Source organism: Cuculus canorus, chromosome 36 (genome assembly GCF_017976375.1).
Source record: "Cuculus canorus isolate bCucCan1 chromosome 36, bCucCan1.pri, whole genome shotgun sequence".
Classification (NCBI taxonomy): domain Eukaryota; kingdom Metazoa; phylum Chordata; class Aves; order Cuculiformes; family Cuculidae; genus Cuculus; species Cuculus canorus.
The window spans coordinates 263,699-288,568 of record NC_071436.1 but is presented as its reverse complement, the minus strand read 5'-3'; the positions used below and the strand labels follow the sequence as shown (position 1 = coordinate 288,568).

Sequence of the window (24,870 nt, the reverse complement as noted above, 5' to 3'; positions counted from 1 at the left end):
TTGGTGGAACCAAAGGGTGGAGAGAAGAAGGTTTGGTGGAACCAAAGGGGGAAGAGATGAAGGTTTGGTGGAACCAAAGGGTGGAGAGATGAAGGTTTGGTGGAACCAAAGGGTGGAGAGAAGAAGGTTTGGTGGAACCAAAGGGTGGAGAGATGAAGGTTTGGTGGAACCAAAGGGTGGAGAGATGAAGGTTTGGTGGAACCAAAGGGTGGAGAAGAGATGAAGGTTTGGTGGAACCAAAGGGTGAAGAGATGAAGGTTTGGTGGAACCAAAGGGTGGAGAGATGAAGGTTTGGTGGAACCAAAGGGTGGAGAGAAGAAGGTTTGGTGGAACCAAAGGGTGGAGAAGAGATGAAGGTTTGGTGGAAACCAAAGGGGGAAGAGATGAAGGTTTGGTGGAACCAAAGGGTGGAGAGATGAAGGTTTGGTGGAACCAAAGGGGGAAGAGATGAAGGTTTGGTGGAACCAAAGGGTGGAGAAGAGATGAAGGTTTGGTGGAACCAAAGGGTGAAGAGATGAAGGTTTGGTGGAACCAAAGGGTGGAGAGATGAAGGTTTGGTGGAACCAAAGGGTGGAGAGAAGAAGGTTTGGTGGAACCAAAGGGTGGAGAGATGAAGGTTTGGTGGAACCAAAGGGTGGAGAGATGAAGGTTTGGTGGAACCAAAGGGTGGAGAAGAGATGAAGGTTTGGTGGAACCAAAGGGTGGAGAGATGAAGGTTTGGTGGAAACCAAAGGGTGGAGAAGAGATGAAGGTTTGGTGGAACCAAAGGGTGGAGAGAAGAAGGTTTGGTGGAACCAAAGGGGGAAGAGATGAAGGTTTGGTGGAACCAAAGGGTGGAGAGATGAAGGTTTGGTGGAACCAAAGGGTGGAGAGAAGAAGGTTTGGTGGAACCAAAGGGTGGAGAGATGAAGGTTTGGTGGAACCAAAGGGTGAAGAGATGAAGGTTTGGTGGAACCAAAGGGTGAAGAGATGAAGGTTTGGTGGAACCAAAGGGTGGAGAGATGAAGGTTTGGTGGAACCAAAGGGGGAAGAGATGAAGGTTTGGTGGAACCAAAGGGTGGAGAGATGAAGGTTTGGTGGAAACCAAAGGGGGAAGAGATGAAGGTTTGGTGGAAACCAAAGGGGGAAGAGATGAAGGTTTGGTGGAACCAAAGGGTGGAGAGATGAAGGTTTGGTGGAACCAAAGGGTGGAGAGATGAAGGTTTGGTGGAAACCAAAGGGTGGAGAGATGAAGGTTTGGTGGAACCAAAGGGGGAAGAGATGAAGGTTTGGTGGAAACCAAAGGGTGGAGAGATGAAGGTTTGGTGGAAACCAAAGGGTGGAGAGATGAAGGTTTGGTGGAAACCAAAGGGTGGAGAGATGAAGGTTTGGTGGAAACCAAAGGGTGCAGAGATGAAGGTTTGGTGGAACCAAAGGGTGGAGAAGAGATGAAGGTTTGGTGGAACCAAAGGGTGGAGAGATGAAGGTTTGGTGGAAACCAAAGGGTGGAGAGATGAAGGTTTGGTGGAACCAAAGGGTGGAGAGATGAAGGTTTGGTGGAACCAAAGGGTGAAGAGATGAAGGTTTGGTGGAACCAAAGGGTGGAGAGATGAAGGTTTGGTGGAACCAAAGGGTGGAGAGAAGAAGGTTTGGGGGAACCAAAGGGGGAAGAGATGAAGGTTTGGTGGAACCAAAGGGTGGAGAGATGAAGGTTTGGTGGAAACCAAAGGGTGAAGAGATGAAGGTTTGGTGGAACCAAAGGGTGGAGAGATGAAGGTTTGGTGGAACCAAAGGGGGAAGAGATGAAGGTTTGGTGGAACCAAAGGGTGAAGAGATGAAGGTTTCGTGGAACCAAAGGGGGAAGAGATGAAGGTTTGGTGGAACCAAAGGGTGAAGAGATGAAGGTTTGGTGGAACCAAAGGGGGAAGAGATGAAGGTTTGGTGGAACCAAAGGGGGAAGAGATGAAGGTTTGGTGGAACCAAAGGGTGGAGAGATGAAGGTTTGGTGGAACCAAAGGGTGGAGAGATGAAGGTTTGGTGGAACCAAAGGGTGGAGAAGAGAAGAAGGTTTGGTGGAAACCAAAGGGGGAAGAGATGAAGGTTTGGTGGAACCAAAGGGTGGAGAGATGAAGGTTTGGTGGAACCAAAGGGTGGAGAGATGAAGGTTTGGTGGAAACCAAAGGGTGGAGAGATGAAGGTTTCGTGGAACCAAAGGGTGGAGAGATGAAGGTTTGGTGGAACCAAAGGGTGGAGAGATGAAGGTTTGGTGGAACCAAAGGGGGAAGAGATGAAGGTTTGGTGGAACCAAAGGGGGAAGAGATGAAGGTTTGGTGGAACCAAAGGGTGAAGAGATGAAGGTTTGGTGGAACCAAAGGGTGGAGAGATGAAGGTTTGGTGGAACCAAAGGGGGAAGAGATGAAGGTTTGGTGGAACCAAAGGGTGAAGAGATGAAGGTTTGGTGGAAACCAAAGGGTGAAGAGATGAAGGTTTCGTGGAACCAAAGGGTGGAGAGATGAAGGTTTGGTGGAACCAAAGGGTGGAGAGATGAAGGTTTGGTGGAACCAAAGGGTGGAGAGATGAAGGTTTGGTGGACCCAAAGGGTGGAGAGATGAAGGTTTGGTGGAACCAAAGGGTGGAGAGAAGAAGGTTTGGTGGAAACCAAAGGGTGGAGAGAAGAAGGTTTGGTGGAACCAAAGGGTGGAGAGATGAAGGTTTGGTGGAACCAAAGGGTGGAGAGATGAAGGTTTGGTGGAACCAAAGGGTGGAGAAGAGATGAAGGTTTGGTGGAACCAAAGGGTGGAGAGATGAAGGTTTGGTGGAAACCAAAGGGTGGAGAAGAGATGAAGGTTTGGTGGAACCAAAGGGTGGAGAGAAGAAGGTTTGGTGGAACCAAAGGGTGAAGAGATGAAGGTTTGGTGGAACCAAAGGGTGGAGAGATGAAGGTTTGGTGGAACCAAAGGGGGAAGAGATGAAGGTTTGGTGGAAACCAAAGGGTGAAGAGATGAAGGTTTGGTGGAACCAAAGGGGGAAGAGATGAAGGTTTGGTGGAACCAAAGGGGGAAGAGATGAAGGTTTGGTGGAACCAAAGGGTGGAGAGATGAAGGTTTGGTGGAACCAAAGGGTGGAGAGATGAAGGTTTGGTGGAACCAAAGGGTGGAGAGAAGAAGGTTTGGTGGAAACCAAAGGGGGAAGAGATGAAGGTTTGGTGGAACCAAAGGGTGAAGAGATGAAGGTTTGGTGGAAACCAAAGGGGGAAGAGATGAAGGTTTGGTGGAAACCAAAGGGTGGAGAGAAGAAGGTTTGGTGGAACCAAAGGGGGAAGAGATGAAGGTTTGGTGGAAACCAAAGGGGGAAGAGATGAAGGTTTGGTGGAACCAAAGGGTGGAGAGATGAAGGTTTGGTGGAACCAAAGGGGGAAGAGATGAAGGTTTGGTGGAACCAAAGGGGGAAGAGATGAAGGTTTGGTGGAACCAAAGGGTGGAGAGATGAAGGTTTGGTGGAACCAAAGGGTGGAGAGATGAAGGTTTGGTGGAACCAAAGGGGGAAGAGATGAAGGTTTGGTGGAAACCAAAGGGGGAAGAGATGAAGGTTTGGTGGAACCAAAGGGTGGAGAGATGAAGGTTTGGTGGAACCAAAGGGTGGAGAAGAGATGAAGGTTTGGTGGAACCAAAGGGGGAAGAGATGAAGGTTTGGTGGAACCAAAGGGTGGAGAGATGAAGGTTTGGTGGAACCAAAGGGTGGAGAGATGAAGGTTTGGTGGAACCAAAGGGTGGAGAGAAGAAGGTTTGGTGGACACCAAAGGGTGAAGAGATGAAGGTTTGGTGGAACCAAAGGGTGAAGAGATGAAGGTTTGGTGGAACCAAAGGGTGGAGAAGAGATGAAGGTTTGGTGGAAACCAAAGGGGGAAGAGATGAAGGTTTGGTGGAACCAAAGGGGGAAGAGATGAAGGTTTGGTGGAACCAAAGGGTGGAGAGATGAAGGTTTGGTGGAACCAAAGGGTGAAGAGATGAAGGTTTGGTGGAACCAAAGGGTGGAGAGATGAAGGTTTGGTGGAACCAAAGGGTGGAGAGATGAAGGTTTGGTGGAACCAAAGGGGGAAGAGATGAAGGTTTGGTGGAACCAAAGGGGGAAGAGATGAAGGTTTGGTGGAACCAAAGGGGGAAGAGATGAAGGTTTGGTGGAACCAAAGGGTGGAGAGATGAAGGTTTGGTGGAACCAAAGGGGGAAGAGATGAAGGTTTGGTGGAAACCAAAGGGGGAAGAGATGAAGGTTTGGTGGAACCAAAGGGTGGAGAGATGAAGGTTTGGTGGAACCAAAGGGGGAAGAGATGAAGGTTTGGTGGAAACCAAAGGGTGGAGAGATGAAGGTTTGGTGGAAACCAAAGGGTGGAGAAGAGATGAAGGTTTGGTGGAAACCAAAGGGGGAAGAGATGAAGGTTTGGTGGAACCAAAGGGTGAAGAGATGAAGGTTTGGTGGAACCAAAGGGGGAAGAGATGAAGGTTTGGTGGAACCAAAGGGTGGAGAGATGAAGGTTTGGTGGAACCAAAGGGGGAAGAGATGAAGGTTTGGTGGAACCAAAGGGTGAAGAGATGAAGGTTTGGTGGAACCAAAGGGTGGAGAGATGAAGGTTTGGTGGAACCAAAGGGGGAAGAGATGAAGGTTTGGTGGAACCAAAGGGTGGAGAGATGAAGGTTTGGTGGAAACCAAAGGGTGGAGAGATGAAGGTTTGGTGGAACCAAAGGGTGGAGAGATGAAGGTTTGGTGGAAACCAAAGGGTGGAGAGAAGAAGGTTTGGTGGAACCAAAGGGTGGAGAGATGAAGGTTTGGTGGAACCAAAGGGTGAAGAGATGAAGGTTTGGTGGAAACCAAAGGGTGGAGAGATGAAGGTTTGGTGGAACCAAAGGGTGAAGAGATGAAGGTTTGGTGGAAACCAAAGGGTGGAGAGATGAAGGTTTGGTGGAACCAAAGGGTGGAGAGATGAAGGTTTGGTGGAACCAAAGGGGGAAGAGATGAAGGTTTGGTGGAACCAAAGGGTGGAGAGATGAAGGTTTGGTGGAAATCAAAGGGTGGAGAGATGAAGGTTTGGTGGAACCAAAGGGTGGAGAGATGAAGGTTTGGTGGAAATCAAAGGGTGGAGAGATGAAGGTTTGGTGGAACCAAAGGGTGGAGAGATGAAGGTTTGGTGGAACCAAAGGGTGGAGAGATGAAGGTTTGGTGGAACCAAAGGGTGGAGAGATGAAGGTTTGGTGGAACCAAAGGGGGGAAGAGATGAAGGTTTGGTGGAACCAAAGGGTGGAGAGATGAAGGTTTGGTGGAAACCAAAGGGTGGAGAGATGAAGGTTTGGTGGAACCAAAGGGTGGAGAGATGAAGGTTTGGTGGAACCAAAGGGGGAAGAGATGAAGGTTTGGTGGAACCAAAGGGTGGAGAGATGAAGGTTTGGTGGAACCAAAGGGTGAAGAGATGAAGGTTTGGTGGAACCAAAGGGTGAAGAGATGAAGGTTTGGTGGAACCAAAGGGGGAAGAGATGAAGGTTTGGTGGAACCAAAGGGTGGAGAGATGAAGGTTTGGTGGAACCAAAGGGTGGAGAGATGAAGGTTTGGTGGAAACCAAAGGGTGGAGAGATGAAGGTTTGGTGGAACCAAAGGGTGGAGAGATGAAGGTTTGGTGGAAACCAAAGGGTGGAGAGATGAAGGTTTGATGGAACCAAAGGGTGGAGAGATGAAGGTTTGGTGGAACCAAAGGGTGGAGAGATGAAGGTTTGGTGGAACCAAAGGGGGAAGAGATGAAGGTTTGGTGGAACCAAAGGGGGAAGAGATGAAGGTTTGGTGGAACCAAAGGGTGGAGAGATGAAGGTTTGGTGGAACCAAAGGGGGAAGAGATGAAGGTTTGGTGGAACCAAAGGGGGAAGAGATGAAGGTTTGGTGGAACCAAAGGGTGGAGAGATGAAGGTTTGGTGGAACCAAAGGGGGAAGAGATGAAGGTTTGGTGGAACCAAAGGGTGGAGAGATGAAGGTTTGGTGGAACCAAAGGGTGGAGAGATGAAGGTTTGGTGGAACCAAAGGGTGGAGAGATGAAGGTTTGGTGGAACCAAAGGGGGAAGAGATGAAGGTTTGGTGGAACCCAAAGGGGGAAGAGATGAAGGTTTGGTGGAACCAAAGGGTGGAGAGATGAAGGTTTGGTGGAACCCAAAGGGGGGGAAGAGATGAAGGTTTGGTGGAACCAAAGGGGGAAGAGATGAAGGTTTGGTGGAAACCAAAGGGTGGAGAGATGAAGGTTTGGTGGAACCAAAGGGTGGAGAGATGAAGGTTTGGTGGAACCAAAGGGTGGAGAGATGAAGGTTTGGTGGAACCAAAGGGTGAAGAGATGAAGGTTTGGTGGAAACCAAAGGGTGGAGAGATGAAGGTTTGGTGGAACCAAAGGGTGGAGAGATGAAGGTTTGGTGGAACCAAAGGGTGGAGAGATGAAGGTTTGGTGGAAACCAAAGGGTGGAGAGATGAAGGTTTGGTGGAACCAAAGGGTGGAGAGATGAAGGTTTGGTGGAACCAAAGGGTGGAGAGATGAAGGTTTGGTGGAACCAAAGGGTGGAGAAGAGATGAAGGTTTGGTGGAACCAAAGGGGGAAGAGATGAAGGTTTGGTGGAAACCAAAGGGGGAAGAGATGAAGGTTTGGTGGAACCAAAGGGTGGAGAGATGAAGGTTTGGTGGAACCAAAGGGTGGAGAGATGAAGGTTTGGTGGAACCAAAGGGTGAAGAGAAGGTTTGGTGGAACCAAAGGGTGAAGAGATGAAGGTTTGGTGGAACCAAAGGGTGGAGAGATGAAGGTTTGGTGGAAACCAAAGGGTGGAGAGATGAAGGTTTGGTGGAACCAAAGGGGGAAGAGATGAAGGTTTGGTGGAACCAAAGGGGGAAGAGATGAAGGTTTGGTGGAACCAAAGGGGGAAGAGATGAAGGTTTGGTGGAACCAAAGGGTGGAGAGATGAAGGTTTGGTGGAACCAAAGGGGGAAGAGATGAAGGTTTGGTGGAACCAAAGGGGGAAGAGATGAAGGTTTGGTGGAACCAAAGGGTGGAGAGATGAAGGTTTGGTGGAACCAAAGGGTGGAGAGATGAAGGTTTGGTGGAACCAAAGGGGGAAGAGATGAAGGTTTGGTGGAACCAAAGGGTGGAGAGATGAAGGTTTGGTGGAAGGAGTGGAGGTGGTGAAGGTCTCGGGGCCGAGCGGTGGCTTTGGGACCTCCTCGGCGGTACCTTGTTGGTCAGATAGCGTTTGCTCGCCACCGCCGGGAGACGGAGGACGCGATCCAGAGCCTCCAGGAGAGTCAGTCCCACCGGGAGCTCCAAAGGACGGAGGGTGGGACGCGTCTTCTCCAGAATGAATTCCTGACGGAACCACCATCAGGAGGTCCTCAATCCCATCAGGAGGTCCTCAACCCCACCAGGAGGTCCCTCAACCCCATCAGAAGGTCCTCAACCCCATCAGAAGGTCCCTCAGCCCCATCAGAAGGTCCCTCAACCCCATCAGAAGGTCCTCAACCCCATCAGAAGGTCCCTCAGCCCCATCAGAAGGTCCTTCAACCCCATCAGAAGGTCCTCAACCCCATCAGAAGGTCCTCAACCCCATCAGAAGGTCCTCAACCCCATCAGAAGGTCCCTCAACCCCATCAGGAGGTCCTCAACCCCATCAGAAGGTCCTCAATCCCATCAGAAGGTCCCTCAACCCCATCAGAAGGTCCCTCAACCCCATCAGAAGGTCCCTCAGCCCCACCAGAAGGTCCTCAACCCCATCAGAAGGTCCTCAGCCCCACCAGGAGGTCCCTCAACCCCATCAGAACGTCCCTCAACCCCACCAGAAGGTCCCTCAACCCCACCAGAAGGTCCTCAACCCCTTCAGAAGGTCCCTCAACCCCACCAGAAGGTCCCTCAACCCCACCAGGAGGTCCTTCAACCCCACCAGGAGGTCCTCAGCCCCACCAGGAGGTCCTCAGCCCCACCAGGAGGTCCTCAGCCCCGGTGGTGGTCCCCATCCTCACCTTCCGCGGCATCTTTCCCAGCACCCACTGCAGCTCCAGGTTGACGGGCGTTGGAAGGCCCTCGTGGGAGGTCCCCTCGGCCACCGGCGCCTTCAGGTCGTCCACCAGAACGATCTGAGGTGGGACTGAAGCTCAGCACCTCCAAACCCACCCAACGGAGCTCCACAGCCACCCCTGAGCCCACCCTGGGCCCCTCAGGTCCACCACCGCCTCCACACCCCATGTTCTCCATCTCCTCAATCTCTCCATCTCCTCCATCTCCATCTCCTCCATCTCCATCTCCATCTCCTCCATCTCCTCATCTCCCCCATCTCCTCCATCTCCTCCATCTCCATCTCCTCCATCTCCTCCACCTACTCCATCTCCTCCATCTCTTCATCTCCTCCATCTCCTCCATCTCCATCTCCATCTCCTCATGTTCTCCATCTCTTCCATCTCCATCTCCTCATGTTCTCCATCTCCTCCATCTCCATCTCCTCCATCTCCTCCATCTCCATCTCCTCCATCTCCTCCTGTTCTCCATCTCCTCCATCTCCTCCATCTCCTCCATCTCCTCCATCTCCATCTCCATCTCCATCTCCTCCATCTCCTCCATCTCCATCTCCTCCATCTCCTCCATCTCCATCTCCTCCATCTCCTCCATCTCCTCCTGTTCTCCATCTCCTCCATCTCCTCCATCTCCTCCATCTCCTCCATCTCCATCTCCATCTCCATCTCCTCCATCTCCTCCATCTCCATCTCCTCCATCTCCTCCATCTCCATCTCCTCCATCTCCTCCATCTCCTCCTGTTCTCCATCTCCTCCATCTCCTCCATCTCATCATCTCCTCCATCTCCTCATGTTCCCCATCTCATCTCCTCCATCTCCTCAATCTCCATCTCCTCCTGTTCTCCATCACCCCCATTTCCTCCATCTTCTCCATCTCCATCTCATGTTCTCCATCTCCATCTCCATCTCCATCTCCTCCTGTTCTCCATCTCCTCATCTCCTCCATCTCCATCTCCTCCATCTCCTCCATCTCCATCCCCATCCCCATCCCCATTCCCATCTCCATCTCCTCCTGTTCTCCATCTCCATCTCCTCCATCTCCATCTCCTCCATCTCCATCTCCATCTCCTCATCTCCATCTCCTCCATCTCCTCCATCTCCTCCATCTCCTCCTCTCCATCTCCATCTCCATCTCCATCTCCTCCATCTCCATCTCCTCCTGTTCTCCATCTCCATCTCCTCCATCTCCATCTCCATCTCCTCCATCTCATGTTCTCCACCTCCATCTCCTCCACCTCCATCTCCTCCATCTCCCCCATCTCCTCCATCTCCTCCATCTCTTCCATCTTCTCCAGTTCTCCATCTCCTCCATCTCCATCTCCATCTCCATCTCCTCCATTTCCATCTCCATCTCCATCTCCTCCATCTCCATCTCCATCTCCTCCATCTCCATCTTCATCTCCTCCATCTCATGTTCTCCACCTCCATCTCCCCCATCTCCTCCATCTCCCCCATCTCCTCCATCTCCCCCATCTCCTCCATCTCCCCCATCTCCTCCATCTCCTCCATGTCCTCCTGTTCTCCATCTCCATCTTCTCCATCTCCATCTCCTCATGTTCTCCACCTCCATCTCCATTTCCATCTCCTCATGTTCTCCATCTCCATCTCCTCATCTCCTCCATCTCCTCCATCTCCATCTCCATCTCCATCTCCATCTCCTCCATCTCCATCTCCTCCATCTCCTCCTCTCCTCCATCTCCTCCATCTCCTCCTCTCCTCTATCTCCATCTCCATCTCCATCTCCTCCATCTCCTCCATCTCCTCCATCTCCTCCATCTCCATCTCCTCCATCTCCTCCATCTCCATCTCCATCTCCTCCATCTCCTCCATCCCCATCTCCTCCATCTCCATCTCCATCTCCATCTCCATCTCCTCCATCTCCATCTCCATCTCCTCATCTCCTCATCTCCTCCATCTCCATCTCCTCCATCTCCTCCTGTTCCCCCCCCCGGGTGGTGGTGGTGCCGTGGGGCCCTCACCCGCCCGTCTCCGGTGACGGTGCCGACGGTGCTGATGGGACACCTCTCGCGGCGGCCGAGGCGGTGGAGGCGCCGCAGCCCCCGGGGCCGCAGCAGCAAAGCGTTCGACTCCTGGTACTCCGCCCCCCACAGCTCCAGGACACTCACCGAGGGGTCCCCCCGCTGCACCCCCCGTCAGACTGGGGGCACTGGGGGGCACTGGGGGGACTGGGAGGGACTGGGAGGGGACTGGGAGGGGACTGGGAGGGACTGGGAGGGGACTGGGAGGCACTGGGTGGGACTGGGAGGGGATTGGGAGGGGATTGGGAGGGACTGGGAGGGCATTGGGAGGGACTGGGAGGGACTGGGAGGGGACTGGGAGGGACTGGGAGGGACTGGGAAGGGATTTGGGGCACTGGGAGGGGACTGGGAGGGGACTGGGAGCAAAGAATGGGGCACTGGGAGGCACTGGGAGGCACTGGGAAGGAACTGGGGGGGACTGGAAGGGACTGGGAGGCACTGGGAGGCACTGGGAGGCACTGGGAGGGGACTGGGAGGCACTGGGAAGGAACTGGGAGGCACTGGGTGGGACTGGGAGGGGACTGGGGGAGACTGGGAGGGGACTGGGAGGGACTGGGAGGGACTGGGAGGGGACTGGGAGGGGATTGGGAGGCACTGGGAGGCACTGGGAGCAAAGAATGAGGCACTGGGAGTGATGAATGGGGCACTGGGGGGGACTGGGAGGCACTGGGAGGCACTGGGAGGGCACTGGGAGGCACTGGGAGGCACTGGGAGGGCACTGGGAGGCACTGGGAGGCACTGGGAGGGCACTGGGAGGCACTGGGAGGCACTGGGAGGGCACTGGGAGGGCACTGGGAGCACTGGGAGGCACTGGGAGGCACTGGGAGCACTGGGAGCACCTGGAAGCGGCTGGCGTAGATGACGGCTCCCGCGGGGTCACTGAGTTCCTTCAGGACATTCCCTGTGGGACATCACCACCTCCGTGACCTCCAGGACCTTCTCCAGGACCTCAATGTCCTTCAGGACCTCCTCAAAGTCCTCCAGAACCTCCTCGAGGTCCTCAAGTACCTCCTCGAGGTCCTCCAGAACCTCCTCAAGGTCCTCAAGTACCTCCTCGAGGTCCTCCAGAACCTCCTCAAGGTCCTCAAGTACCTCCTCGAGGTCCTCCAGAACCCACTCGAGGTCCTCAAGTACCTCCTCGAGGTCCTCCAGAACCTCCTCAAGGTCCTCAAGTACCTCCTTGAGGTCCTCCAGAACCTACTCAAGGTCCTCCAGAACCTATTCGAGGTCCTCCAGAACCTACTTGAGGTCCTCAAGTTCATCCAGAACCTTCTCAAAGTCCTCAAGAACCTCCTCAAAGTCCTACAGAACCTCCTCGAGGTCCTCCAGAACCTCCTCGAGGTCCTCAAGTACCTCCTCGAGGTCCTCCAGAACCTCCTCAAGGTCCTCAAGTACCTCCTCGAGGTCCTCCAGAACCCACTCGAGGTCCTCAAGTACCTCCTCGAGGTCCTCCAGAACCTCCTCAAGGTCCTCAAGTACCTCCTTGAGGTCCTCCAGAACCTACTCAAGGTCCTCCAGAACCTATTCGAGGTCCTCCAGAACCTACTTGAGGTCCTCAAGTTCATCCAGAACCTTCTCAAAGTCCTCAAGAACCTCCTCAAAGTCCTACAGAACCTCCTCGAGGTCCTCCAGAACCTCCTCGAGGTCCTCAAGTACCTCCTCGAGGTCCTCCAGAACCTCCTCAAGGTCCTCAAGTACCTCCTCGAGGTCCTCCAGAACCCACTCGAGGTCCTCAAGTACCTCCTCGAGGTCCTCCAGAACCTCCTCAAGGTCCTCAAGTACCTCCTTGAGGTCCTCCAGAACCTACTCAAGGTCCTCCAGAACCTATTCGAGGTCCTCCAGAACCTACTTGAGGTCCTCAAGTTCATCCAGAACCTTCTCAAAGTCCTCAAGAACCTCCTCAAAGTCCTACAGAACCTCCTCGAGGTCCTCCAGAACCTCCTCGAGGTCCTCAAGTACCTCCTCGAGGTCCTCCAGAACCTACTGGAGGTCCTCAAGTTCCTCCAGAACCTCCTCAAAGTCCTCCAGAACCCACTCGAGGTCCTCATGGTCCTCCAGAAACCTCCTCAAGGTCCTCCAGAACCTCCTCAAGGTCCTCCAGAACCCACTCAAGGTCCTCAAGGTCCTCCAGAACCTCCGCAAAGTCCTCAAGAACCTCCTTGAGGTCCTACAGGACCTCCTCAAAGTCCTCCAGAACCTCCTCAAGGTCCTCCAGAACCTCCTCGAGGTCCTCCAGAACCCACTCGAGGTCCTCAAGGTTCTCCAGAACCTCCTCAAAGTCCTCCAGAACCTCCTCGAGGTCCTCCAGAACCTCCTCGAGGTCCTCCAGAACCCACTCGAGGTCCTCAAGGTTCTCCAGAACCTCCTCGAGGTCCTCCAGAACCCACTCGAGGTCCTCAAGGTTCTCCAGAACCTCCTCAAAGTCCTCCAGAACCTCCTCGAGGTCCTCCAGAACCTCCTCAAGGTCCACCAGAACCTATTCGAGGTCCTCCAGAACCTACTTGAGGTCCTCAAGTTCATCCAGAACCTTCTCAAAGTCCTCAAGAACCTCCTCGAGGTCCTCCAGAACCTACTTGAGGTCCTCAAGGTTCTCCAGAACCTCCTCAAGGTCCTCCAGAACCCACTCGAGGTCCTCAAGGTCCTCCAGAAACCTCCTCGAGGTCCTCCAGAACCTACTAAATGTCCTCCAGAACCTATTGAAGGTCCTCCAGAACCTACTTGAGGTCCTCAAGGTCCTCCAGAACCTCCTCAAAGTCCTCCAGGACCTCCTCAAGGTCCTCCAGAACCTCCTCAAAGTCCTCCAGGACCTCCTCAAAGTCCTCCAGAACCTACTCAAGGTCCTCCAGAACCTATTTGAGGTCCTCCAGAACCTATTCAAGGTCCTCAAGGACCTTCTCCAGGTCCTCAATATCCTCCAGGACCTCCTCAAGGTCCTCCAGAACCTTCTCCAGGCCCTCACTGTCCTCCTCGATGTCCTCCACCCCCACCTCCTCCACCTTCTCGCCCATCCTCCGGTCCCCCGTGACCTCCCGGAGGTCCTCCTGGCGGTACCATTGCCACCGGCTCCCTGGTCGTGGATGCTGAGGATGGGGTTGTCCTCTCCGCTCTCCACGCAGCCCCTCAACACTCGGTTCATCTTCTGCTCCATCTCAGCGTCTCCACGTTGGACGGCTCCGAGGTCTCTGTCCTCGGCGTTGTCCCCCTGAACCTGCAAAGGGTGGGACGGGGACCTCCAGGACCTCCTCACTCATGGGGACACCTCAAAACCCACCTCAAACCACGAGGTTCCACCTCAAAGCCCCCCCAGATCCCACCAAAACCCACTCAGATCTTCTCAACCTCTCAGAACTTGGGGACCTCCTCAACGTTGAGGACCTCCAGGACCTCCTCACTCATGGGGACACCTCAAAACGACCTCAACCCACGAGGTTCCACCTCAAAGCCCTCCCAGATCCCACCAAAACCTACTCAGATCTTCTCAACCTCTCAGAACTTGGGGACCTCCTCAACGTTGAGGACCTCCAGGACCTCCTCACTCATGGGGACACCTCAAAACGACCTCAACCCACGAGGTTCCACCTCAAAGCCCTCCCAGATCCCACCAAAACCTACTCAGATCTTCTCAACGCCTCAGAACTTGGGGACCTCCTCAACGTTGAGGACCTCCAGGACCTCCTCACTCATGGGGACACCTCAAAACCCACCTCAAACCATGAGGTTCCACCTCAAAGCCCCCTCAGATCCCATCAAAACCCACTCAGATCTTCTCAACCTCTCAGAACTTGTGGACCTCCTCAATGTTGGGGACCTCCAGGACCTCCTCACTCATGGGGACACCTCAAAACCCACCCAGAACCCACCAAGACCCAAGAACCCACCTCAATCCACCCCAAACCGCAATGTCCCACCTCAAAGCCCCCTCAGATCCCACCAAAACCCACTCAGATCTTCTCAACCTCTCAGAACTTGGGGACCTCCTCAATGTTGAGGACCTCCAGGACCTCCTGACTCATGGGGACACCTCAAAACCCACCCAGAACCCACCAAGACCCAAGAACCCACCTCAATCCACCCCAAACCACAATGTTCCACCTCAAAGCCCCCTCAGATCCCACCAAAACCCACTCAGATCTTCTCAGCCCCTCAGAACTTGGGGACCTCCTCAACGTTGGGGACCTCCAGGACCTTCTGACTCATGGGGACACCTCAAAACCCACCTCAAACCATGAGGTTCCACCTCAAAGCCCCCTCAGATCCCACCAAAACCCACTCAGATCTTCTCAACCTCTCAGAACTTGGGGACCTCCTCAACATTGAGGACCTCCAGGACCTCCTGACTCATGGGGACACCTCGAAACCCACCTCAAACCATGAGGTTCCACCTCAAAGCCCCCCCAGATCCCACCAAAACCCACTCAGATCTTCTCAACCCCTCAGAACTTGGGGATCTCCTCAATGTTGAGGACCTCCAGGACCTCCTGACTCATGGGGACACCTCAAAACCCACCTCAACCCATGAGGTTCCACCTCAAAGCCCCCCCAGATCCCACCAAAACCCACTCAGATCTTCTCAACCCCTCAGAACTTGGGGACCTCCTCAACGTTGAGGACCTCCAGGACCTCCTCACTCATGGGGACACCTCAAAACCCACCTCAAACCACGAGGTTCCACCTCAAAGCCCCCATAGATCCCATCAAAACCCACTCAGATCTTCTCAACCTCTCAGAACTTGGGGACCTCCTCAATGTTGGGGACCTCCAGGACCTCCTGACTCATGGGGACACCTCAAAACCCACCCAGAACCCACCAAGACCCAAGAACCCACCTCAATCCACCCCAAACCACAATGTTCCACCTCAAAGCCCCCCCAGATCCCACCAAAACCCACTCAGATCTTCTCAACTCCTCAGAACTTGGGGACCTCCTCAACGTTGAGGACCTCCAGGACCTTCTGACTCATGGGGAGACCCCAAAACCCACCTCAAACCACGAGGTTCCACCTCAAAGCCCCCCCAGATCCCACCAAAACCCACTCAGATCTTCTCAACCCCTCAGAACTTGGGGACCTCCTCAATGTTGAGGACCTCCAGGACCTCCTCACTCATGGGGACACCTCAAAACCCACCTCAACCCACGAGGTTCCACCTCAAAGCCCCCTCAGATCCCACCAAAACCCACTCAGATCTTCTCAACCCCTCAGAACTTGGGGACCTCCTCAACGTTGGGGACCTCCAGGACCTCCTGACTCATGGGGAGACCCCAAAACCCACCTCAACCCACGAGGTTCCACCTCAAAGCCCCCATAGATCCCACCAAAACCCACTCAGATCTTCTCAGCCCCTCAGAACTTGGGGACCTCCTCAACGTTGAGGACCTCCAGGACCTCCTCACTCATGGGGACACCTCAAAACCCACCTCAAACCACGAGGTTCCACCTCAAAGCCCCCATAGATCCCATCAAAACCCACTCAGATCTTCTCAACCCTCCAAGAACTTGAGGTCCCCCCCAAAGTTGAGGTCCCCCCTACCTGGATGGAGGAGGCGGCGCCGCCCCCGACGCCGATGCGGTAGACGGGACCTCCAACTTTGACCACCAACATCCCTGGGGTGGGGACACCGGTGAGTTTTGGGGTACAGAGAGGTGGTTTTGGGGTCCCATCAGGCTCAGGAGAAGCTTTTGAGGTCCCCTGAGGTGGTTTTGGGGTCCCACCAGGAACAGGAGAAGGTTTTGGGGTCCCCTGAGGTGGTTTTGGGGTCCCATCAGGCTCAGGAGAAGCTTTTGGGGTCCCAGGAGGTGGTTTTGGGGTCCCATCAGGCTCAGGAGAAGGTTTTGGGGTCCCATCAGGCTCAGGAGAAGCTTTTGGGGTCCCCTGAGGTGGCTTTGGGGTCCCACCAGGCTCAGGAGAAGGTTTAAGGGTCCCCTGAGGTGGTTTTGGGGTCCCATCAGGCTCAGGAGAAGGTTTTGGGGTCCCCTGAGGTGGTTTTGGGGTCCCATCAGGAACAGGAGAAGCTTTTGGGGTCCCCGGAGGTGGTTTTGGGGTCCCATCAGGCTCAGGAGAAGCTTTTGGGGTCCCAGGAGGTGGTTTTGGGGTCCCATCAGGCTCAGGAGAAGCTTTTGGGGTCCCAGGAGGTGGTTTTGGGGTCCCACCAGGAACAGGAGAAGCTTTTGGGGTCCCCTGAGGTGGTTTTGGGGTCCCATCAGGCTCAGGAGAAGCTTTTGGGGTCCCCTGAGGTGGTTTTGGGGTCCCATCAGGCTCAGGAGAAGGTTTTGGGATCCCCTGAGGTGGTTTTGGGGTCCCATCAGGATCAGGAGAAGCTTTTGAGGTCCCCTAAGGTGGTTTTGGGGTCCCATCAGACTCAGGAGAAGGTTTTGGGATCCCCTGAGGTGGTTTTGGGGTCCCATCAGACTCAGGAGAAGGTTTTGGGGTCCTGGGAGGTGGTTTTGGGGTCCCATCAGACTCAGGAGAAGGTTTTGGGGTCCCGGGAGGTGGTTTTGGGGTCCCACCAGGCTCCGGCGGTTCCTTGCGGATGTGGATGTCCTCGATGGCGCCGATGCCACCGCTGAACATGATGGGTTTGATCCACTCGCGACGTTCTCCACTGGGCAGGACCTGCCCGAAGGAACGGGCGAAGCCTACAGAGAAACCCCCACAGCGTCACCCGCGGCCCAGGAGCTCCTAAAGGGTCACCAAGATGGAACCTGAGGTCCTCAAGGTCCCTCACGACCATGGAGACCTTCAGGTGCCACTCAGATGCTCCTCAAACCATGAGGTCCTCGAGGTTCCTCAAGGATCTCAGAGGTTCCTCAAGACCGTGGAGACCATTAGGTGCCACCTCGAGCTTCTCTGAGGTTCCTGAAGGTCCCTCAAGGTCCTAAAGGTCCCTCACGACCATGGAGACCTTCAGGTGCCACTCAGATGCTCCTCAAACCATGAGGTCCTTGAGGTTCCTCAAGGTTCTCAGAGGTTCCTCAAGACCGTGGAGACCATTAGGTGCCACCTTGACCTTCTCTGAGGTTCCTGAAGGTCCCCTGAGGTCCTAAAGGTCCCTCACGACCATGGAGACCTTCAGGTGCCACTCAGATGCTCCTCAAACCATGAGGTCCTTGAGGTTCCTCAAGGTTCTCAGAGGTTCCTCAAGACCGTGGAGACCATTAGGTGCCACCTTGAGCTTCTCTGAGGTTCCTAAAGGTCCCCTCAAGGTCCCTCAAGGTCCTAAAGGTCCCCCACAACCATGGAGACCTTCAGGTGCCACTCAGATGCTCCTCAAACCATGAGGTCCTCAAAGTTCCTCAGGGATCTCAGAGGTTCCTCAAGACCGTGGAGACCATTAGGTGCCACCTCGAGCTTCTCTGAGATTCCTGAAGGTCCCTCAAGGTCCTAAAGGTCCCCCACAACCATGGAGACCTTCAGGTGCCACTCAGATGCTCCTCAAACCATGAGGTCCTTGAGGTTCCTCAAGGATCTCAGAGGTTCCTCAAGACCGTGGAGATCATTAGGTGCCACCTCGAGCTTCTCTGAGGTTCCTTTGAGGTCCCTCAAGGTCCTAAAGGTCCCTCACAACCATGGAGACCTTCAGGTGCCACTCAGATGCTCCTCAAACCATGAAGTCCTTGAGGTTCCTCAAGGTTCTCAGAGGTTCCTCAAGACCGTGGAGACCATTAGGTGCCACCTCGAGCTTCTCTGAGGTTCCTGAAGGTCCTAAAGGTCCCTCACGACCATGGAGACCTTCAGGTGCCACTCAGATGCTCCTCAAACCATGAGGTCCTTGAGGTTCCTCAAGGTTCTCAGAGGTTCCTCAAGACCGTGGAGACCATTAGGTGCCACCTCGAGCTTCTCTGAGGTTCCTGAAGGTCCCTCAAGGTCCTAAAGGTCCCTCACAACCATGGAGACCTTCAGGTGCCACTCAGATGCTCCTCAAACCATGAAGTCCTTGAGGTTCCTCAAGGATCTCAGAGGTTTCTCAAGACCGTGGAGACCATTAGGTGCCACCTCGAGCTTCTCCGAGGTTCCTGAAGGTCCTAAAGGTCCCTCACAACCATGGAGACCTTCAGGTGCCACTCAGATGCTCCTCAAACCATGAAGTCCTTGAGGTTCCTCAAGGATCTCAGAGGTTCCTCAAGACCGTGGAGACCATTGGGTGCCACCTCGAGCTTCTCTGAGGTCCCCCCAAGCTCCTCCTCCCCCCTGGAGGTCCTGGAGGTCCTGGAGGTCCCCTCTTACCGGCCAACACGGGTTCTCCAAACTTGTTGCCGTAGTCGCTGGCACCGTCGCTGGCGCCGATGGCCACCTCGGCCGGACGGGCGAAGGCCGACGGGTACGGCTGAGATGGGTCCTCCCACGGCAGTGGATAACCTGGGGGAGGGGACGGGGTCAAAGGGGGACAGCTGAGAAGGTCCCATGGACTTTTGAGAAGGTCCTATGGACTTTTGAGAACATCTCATGGACTTTGAGAAGGTTTTATGGACTTTTGAGATCATCTCATGGACTTTTGAGAAGATCTCATGGACTTTGAGAAGGTCCTACAGAGTTCTGAGAAGATCTCATGGACTTTGAGAAGGTCCTATGGACTTTTGAGATCATCTCATGGACTTTGAGAAGGTCCTACAGAGTTCTGAGAAGATCTCATGGACTTTTTTGAAGGTCTTATGGACTTTTGAGATCATCTCATGGACTTCTGAGAAGATCTCATGGACTTTGAGAAGATCTCATGGACTTTGAGAAGATCTCATGGACTTTGAGAAGGTCCTACAGAGTTCTAAGAAGATCTCATGGACTTTTTTGAAGGTTCTACAGAGTTTTGAGATCATCTCATGGACTTTGAGAAGGTCCTATGGACTTTTGAGATCATCTCATGAACTTCTGAGAAGACCTCATGGACTTTGAGAAGGTCTTATGGACTTTTGAGATCATCTCATGGACTTTTTTGAAGGTCTTATGGACTTCTGAGAAGATCTCATGGACTTTGAGAAGGTCTTATGGACTTTTGAGATCATCTCATGGGCTTTGAGAAGGTCCTATGGACTTTTGAGAAGATCTCATGGACTTTGAGAAGGTCCTACAGAGTTCTGAGAAGATCTCATGGACTTTTTTGAAGGTCCTATGGACTTCTGAGAAGATCTCATGGACTTTGAGAAGGTCTTATGGACTTCTGAGAAGACCTCATGGACTTTTTTGAAGGTCTTATGGACTTTTGAGAGGATCTCATGGACTTTGAGAAGGTCCTATGGACTTTGAGAAGATCTCATGGACTTTTGAGAGGATCTCATGGACTTTGAGAAGGTCCTATGGACTTTTGAGAAGATCTCATGGACTTTGAGAAGGTCCTATGGACTTTTGAGAAGATCTCATGGACTTTGAGAAGGTCCTACAGAGTTCTGAGAAGATCTCATGGACTTTTTTGAAGGTCCTATGGACTTCTGAGAAGATCTCATGGACTTTGAGAAGGTCTTATGGACTTCTGAGAAGACCTCATGGACTTTTTTGAAGGTCTTATGGACTTTTGAGAGGATCTCATGGACTTTGAGAAGGTCCTATGGACTTTTGAGATCATCTCATGGACTTTGAGAAGGTCCTACAGAGTTTTGAGAAGATCTCATGGACTTTTGAGAAGTTCTCATGGACTTTGAGAAGGTTCTACAGAGTTTTGAGAAGATCTCATGGACTTTGAGAAGGTCCTATGGACTTTTGAGAAGATCTCATGGACTTTGAGAAGGTCCTACAGAGTTCTGAGAAGGTCTCATGGACTTTTTTGAAGGTCTTATGGACTTTTGAGAAGATCTCATGGACTTTGAGAAGGTCTTATGGACTTTTGAGATCATCTCATGGACTTTTGAGATCATCTCATGGACTTTTGAGAAGTTCTCATGGACTTTGAGAAGGTCCTACAGAGTTCTGAGAAGATCTCATGGACTTTGAGAAGGTCCTATGGACTTTTGAGATCATCTCATGGACTTTGAGAAGGTCCTACAGAGTTCTGAGAAGATCTCATGGACTTTTTTGAAGGTCTTATGGACTTTTGAGATCATCTCATGGACTTCTGAGAAGATCTCATGGACTTTGAGAAGATCTCATGGACTTTGAGAAGGTCCTACAGAGTTCTAAGAAGATCTCATGGACTTTTTTGAAGGTTCTACAGAGTTTTGAGATCATCTCATGGGCTTTGAGAAGGTCCTATGGACTTTTGAGATCATCTCATGAACTTCTGAGAAGACCTCATGGACTTTGAGAAGGTCTTATGGACTTTTGAGATCATCTCATGGACTTTTTGAAGGTCTTATGGACTTCTGAGAAGACCTCATGGACTTTGAGAAGGTCCTACAGAGTTTTGAGAAGATCTCATGGACTTTTTTGAAGGTCTTATGGACTTTTGAGAAGATCTCATGGACTTTGAGAAGGTCCTACAGAGTTCTGAGATCATCTCATGGACTTTGAGAAGATCTCATGGACTTTGAGAAGGTTCTACAGAGTTTTGAGAAGGTCTCATGGGCTTTGAGAAGGTCCTATGGACTTCTGAGAAGATCTCATGGACTTTGAGAAGATCTCATGGACTTTGAGAAGATCTCATGGACTTTGAGAAGGTCCTACAGAGTTCTGAGAAGATCTCATGGACTTTGAGAAGGTCCTACAGAGTTTTGAGAAGGTCTTATGGACTTTTTTGAAGGTCTTATGGACTTTTGAGAAGATCTCACGGAACTTTTTTGAAGGTCTTATGGACTTTTGAGAAGATCTCATGAACTTCTGAGAAGATCTCATGGACTTTGAGAAGGTCCTATGGACTTCTGAGAAGATCTCATGGATTTTTTTGAAGGTCTTATGGACTTCTGAGATGATCTCATGGACTTTTGAGACCATCTCATGGACTTTGAGAAGTTCTCATGGACTTTGAGAAGGTCCTACAGAGTTCTGAGAAGATCTCATGGACTTTGAGAAGGTCCTATGGACTTTTGAGATCATCTCATGGACTTTGAGAAGGTCCTACAGAGTTCTGAGAAGATCTCATGGACTTTTTTGAAGGTCTTATGGACTTTTGAGATCATCTCATGGACTTCTGAGAAGATCTCATGGACTTTGAGAAGATCTCATGGACTTTGAGAAGGTCCTACAGAGTTCTAAGAAGATCTCATGGACTTTTTTGAAGGTTCTACAGAGTTTTGAGATCATCTCATGGGCTTTGAGAAGGTCCTATGGACTTTTGAGATCATCTCATGAACTTCTGAGAAGACCTCATGGACTTTGAGAAGGTCTTATGGACTTTTGAGATCATCTCATGGACTTTTTGAAGGTCTTATGGACTTCTGAGAAGACCTCATGGACTTTGAGAAGGTCCTACAGAGTTTTGAGAAGATCTCATGGACTTTTTTGAAGGTCTTATGGACTTTTGAGAAGATCTCATGGACTTTGAGAAGGTCCTACAGAGTTCTGAGATCATCTCATGGACTTTGAGAAGATCTCATGGACTTTGAGAAGGTTCTACAGAGTTTTGAGAAGGTCTCATGGGCTTTGAGAAGGTCCTATGGACTTCTGAGAAGATCTCATGGACTTTGAGAAGATCTCATGGACTTTGAGAAGGTCCTACAGAGTTCTGAGAAGATCTCATGGACTTTGAGAAGGTCCTACAGAGTTTTGAGAAGGTCTTATGGACTTTTTTGAAGGTCTTATGGACTTTTGAGAAGATCTCACGGAACTTTTTTGAAGGTCTTATGGACTTTTGAGAAGATCTCATGAACTTCTGAGAAGATCTCATGGACTTTGAGAAGGTCCTATGGACTTCTGAGAAGATCTCATGGATTTTTTTGAAGGTCTTATGGACTTCTGAGAAGATCTCATGGACTTCTGAGATCATCTCATGGACTTTGAGAAGATCTCATGGACTTTGAGAAGGTCCTACAGAGTTTTGAGAAGGTCTTATGGACTTTTGAGAAGATCTGCTGGCCTTTGAGAAGGTCCTATGGCCTGGTGAGGTTGAGGGGTGGCCCTGCGGTGGTGGTGGTGGTGGTGGTGGCCCCGGGCTCTCACCGGGCAGGAGCAGACTGCCGAAGCTGTACCCGGCGGTGCCGGCGATGACGTGGGCGCCTCTCCCGGTACATTGGACATCTCGGATGCGTCCTCCGGTTCCCGTCGTGGCGCCACTGAACGGTGCCACCGCTGAGAAGAAGACACAAAGAACCTTCAGGAGGACTTCTTTTGACCCCACCCCACCCCAAAGCCCCCCAAAGCCCCACCGGTGGGGAAGTTGTGGGTCTCGGCCGTGAAGATGACGTGACGGATGGTGGTCTTCAGCTCCAAAGGACTCGGCTGGGTGGGGTCATCGGGGCACAAGGACGTCACCGGGACCCCCCGGATGGCGCTGAGGGGACAACCGAACCACAGGTGAGACCTTCAACCTTCACCCATGGGTAGGAGGACCTCAAAAGTCCATGTGAGGAGCACCTATGGGTGGTGGGACCTCTTCTGAGCTCCATAGAGTCATCACTGATGGGTGGTGGGACCTCAAAAGTCCATGTGAGGAGCACCTATGGGTGGTGGGACCCCTTCTGAGCTCCATAGAGTCATCACCCATGGGTGGTGGGACCTCAAAAGTCCATGTGAGGAGCACCTATGGGTGGTGGGACCTCTTCTGAGCTCCATAGGGTCATCACTCATGGGTGGTGGGACCTCAAAAGTCCATGTGAGGAGCACCCATGGGTGGTGGGACTCCATAGTGTCATCACTCATGGGTGAAGGAGCTCCTCAACCTTCACATTCTCATCACCAATGGGTGGGGGGACCTCAAAAGTCCATGTGAAGAGCACCTATGGGTGGTGGAACCTCTTCTGAGCTCCATATCATCATCACCAATGGGTGGTGGGACCTCAAAAGTCCATGTGAGGGGCACCTATGGGTGGTGGAACCTCTTCTGAGCTCCATAGAGTCATCACCAATGGGTGATGGGACCTCAAAAGTCCATGTGAGGAGCACCTATGGGTGGTGGGACCTCTTCTGAGCTCCATAGAGTCATCGCCCATGGGTGGTGGGACCTCAAAAGTCCATGTGAGGAGCACCTATGGGTGGTGGGACCTCTTCTGAGCTCCATAGAGTCATCGCCCATGGGTGGTGGGACCTCAAAAGTCCATGTGAGGAGCACCTATGGGTGGTGGAACCTCTTCTGAGCTCCATAGAGTCATCACCAATAGGTGGTGGGACCTCAAAAGTCCATGTGAGGAGCACCTATGGGTGGTGGAACCTCTTCTGAGCTCCATAGAGTCATCACCCATGGGTGGTGGGACCTCAAAAGCCCATGTGAGGAGCACCCATGGGTGGTGGGACCTCTTCTGAGCTCCATAGAGTCATCACTGATGGGTGGTGGGACCTCAAATGTCCAAACCAGGGGCACCTATGGGTGGTGGAACCTCTTCTGAGCTCCATAGTGTCATCACTCATGGGTGAAGGACCTCCTCAACCTTCACATTCTCATCACCAATGGGTGATGGGACCTCAAAAGTCCATGTGAGGAGCATCTACGGGTGGTGGAACCCCTTCTGAGCTCCATAGAGTCATCACCTATGGGTGAAGGAGCTCCTCAACCTTCACATTCTCATCACTGATGGGTGGTGGGACCTCAAAAGTCCCTGTGAGGAGCACCTATGGGTGGTGGGACCTCTTCTGAGCTCCATAGAGTCATCACCAATGGGTGATGGGACCTCAAAAGTCCATGTGAGGAGGACCTATGGGTGGTGGGACCTCTTCTGAGCTCCATAGAGTCATCACCAATGGGTGGTGGGACCTCAAAAGTCCATGTGAGGAGCACCTATGGGTGGTGGGACCGCTTCTGACCTCCACAGAGTCATCACTGATGGGTGGTGGGACCTCAAAAGCCCATGTGAGGAGCACCTATGGGTGGTGGAACCCCTTCTGAGCTCCATAGTGTCATCACCCCTGGGTGGTGGGACCTCAAAAGTCCATGTGAGGAGCACCTATGGGTGGTGGGACCTCTTCTGAGCTCCATAGAGTCATCACCGATGGGTGGTGGGACCTCAAAAGTCCATGTGAGGAGGACCTATGGGTGGTGGGACCTCTTCTGAGCTCCATAGAGTCATCACCGATGGGTGGTGGGACCTCAAAAGTCCATGTGAAGAGCACCTATGGGTGGTGGGACCTCTTCTGAGCTCCATAGAGTCATCACCGATGGGTGGTGGGACCTCAAAAGTCCATGTGAAGAGCACCTATGGGTGGTGGGACTCCATAGTGTCATCACTCATGGGTGAAGGAGCTCCTCAACCTTCACGTTCTCATCACCCATGGGTGATGGGACCTCAAAAGTCTACATGAGGAGCACCTATGGATGGTGGGACCTCAAAAGTCCATGTGAGGAGGACCTATGGGTGGTGGGACCTCTTCTGAGCTCCATAGAGTCATCACTCATGGGTGGTGGGACCTCAAAAGTCCCTGTGAGGAGCACCTATGGGTGGTGGGACCTCTTCTGAGCTCCATAGAGTCATCACTCATGGGTGGTGGGACCTCAAAAGTCCATGTGAGGAGCACCTATGGGTGGTGGGACCTCTTCTGAGCTCCATAGAGTCATCACTCATGGGTGGTGGGACCTCAAAAGTCCATGTGAGGAGGACCTATGGGTGGTGGGACCCCTTCTGAGCTCCATAGAGTCATCACCGATGGGTGGTGGGACCTCAAAAGTCCATGTGAAGAGCACCTATGGGTGGTGGGACCTCTTCTGAGCTCCATATCATCATCACCCCTGGGTGGTGGGACCTCAAAAGTCCATGTGAAGAGCACCTAT

At 52.6% G+C, this 24,870-nt stretch overlaps 1 protein-coding gene across 1 annotated transcript in view; it reads right to left on the bottom strand.

Annotated features, from left to right (window-relative positions):
* Positions 1 to 24,870, bottom strand: part of PFAS (phosphoribosylformylglycinamidine synthase) — an 84,063-nt gene that overhangs the window by 35,178 nt on the left and 24,015 nt on the right. The window contains exons 8-17 of the mRNA XM_054052798.1: positions 22,319 to 22,443; positions 22,113 to 22,241; positions 18,318 to 18,449; positions 16,601 to 16,729; positions 15,624 to 15,697; positions 13,146 to 13,302; positions 10,934 to 10,995; positions 10,035 to 10,196; positions 8,008 to 8,121; positions 7,226 to 7,357 (exon numbers count right to left, since the gene is read on the bottom strand). Of these exons, the coding sequence (XP_053908773.1) occupies positions 7,226 to 7,357; positions 8,008 to 8,121; positions 10,035 to 10,196; positions 10,934 to 10,995; positions 13,146 to 13,302; positions 15,624 to 15,697; positions 16,601 to 16,729; positions 18,318 to 18,449; positions 22,113 to 22,241; positions 22,319 to 22,443 (1,216 nt within the window). The remainder of the gene's footprint in view (positions 1 to 7,225; positions 7,358 to 8,007; positions 8,122 to 10,034; positions 10,197 to 10,933; positions 10,996 to 13,145; positions 13,303 to 15,623; positions 15,698 to 16,600; positions 16,730 to 18,317; positions 18,450 to 22,112; positions 22,242 to 22,318; positions 22,444 to 24,870) is intronic.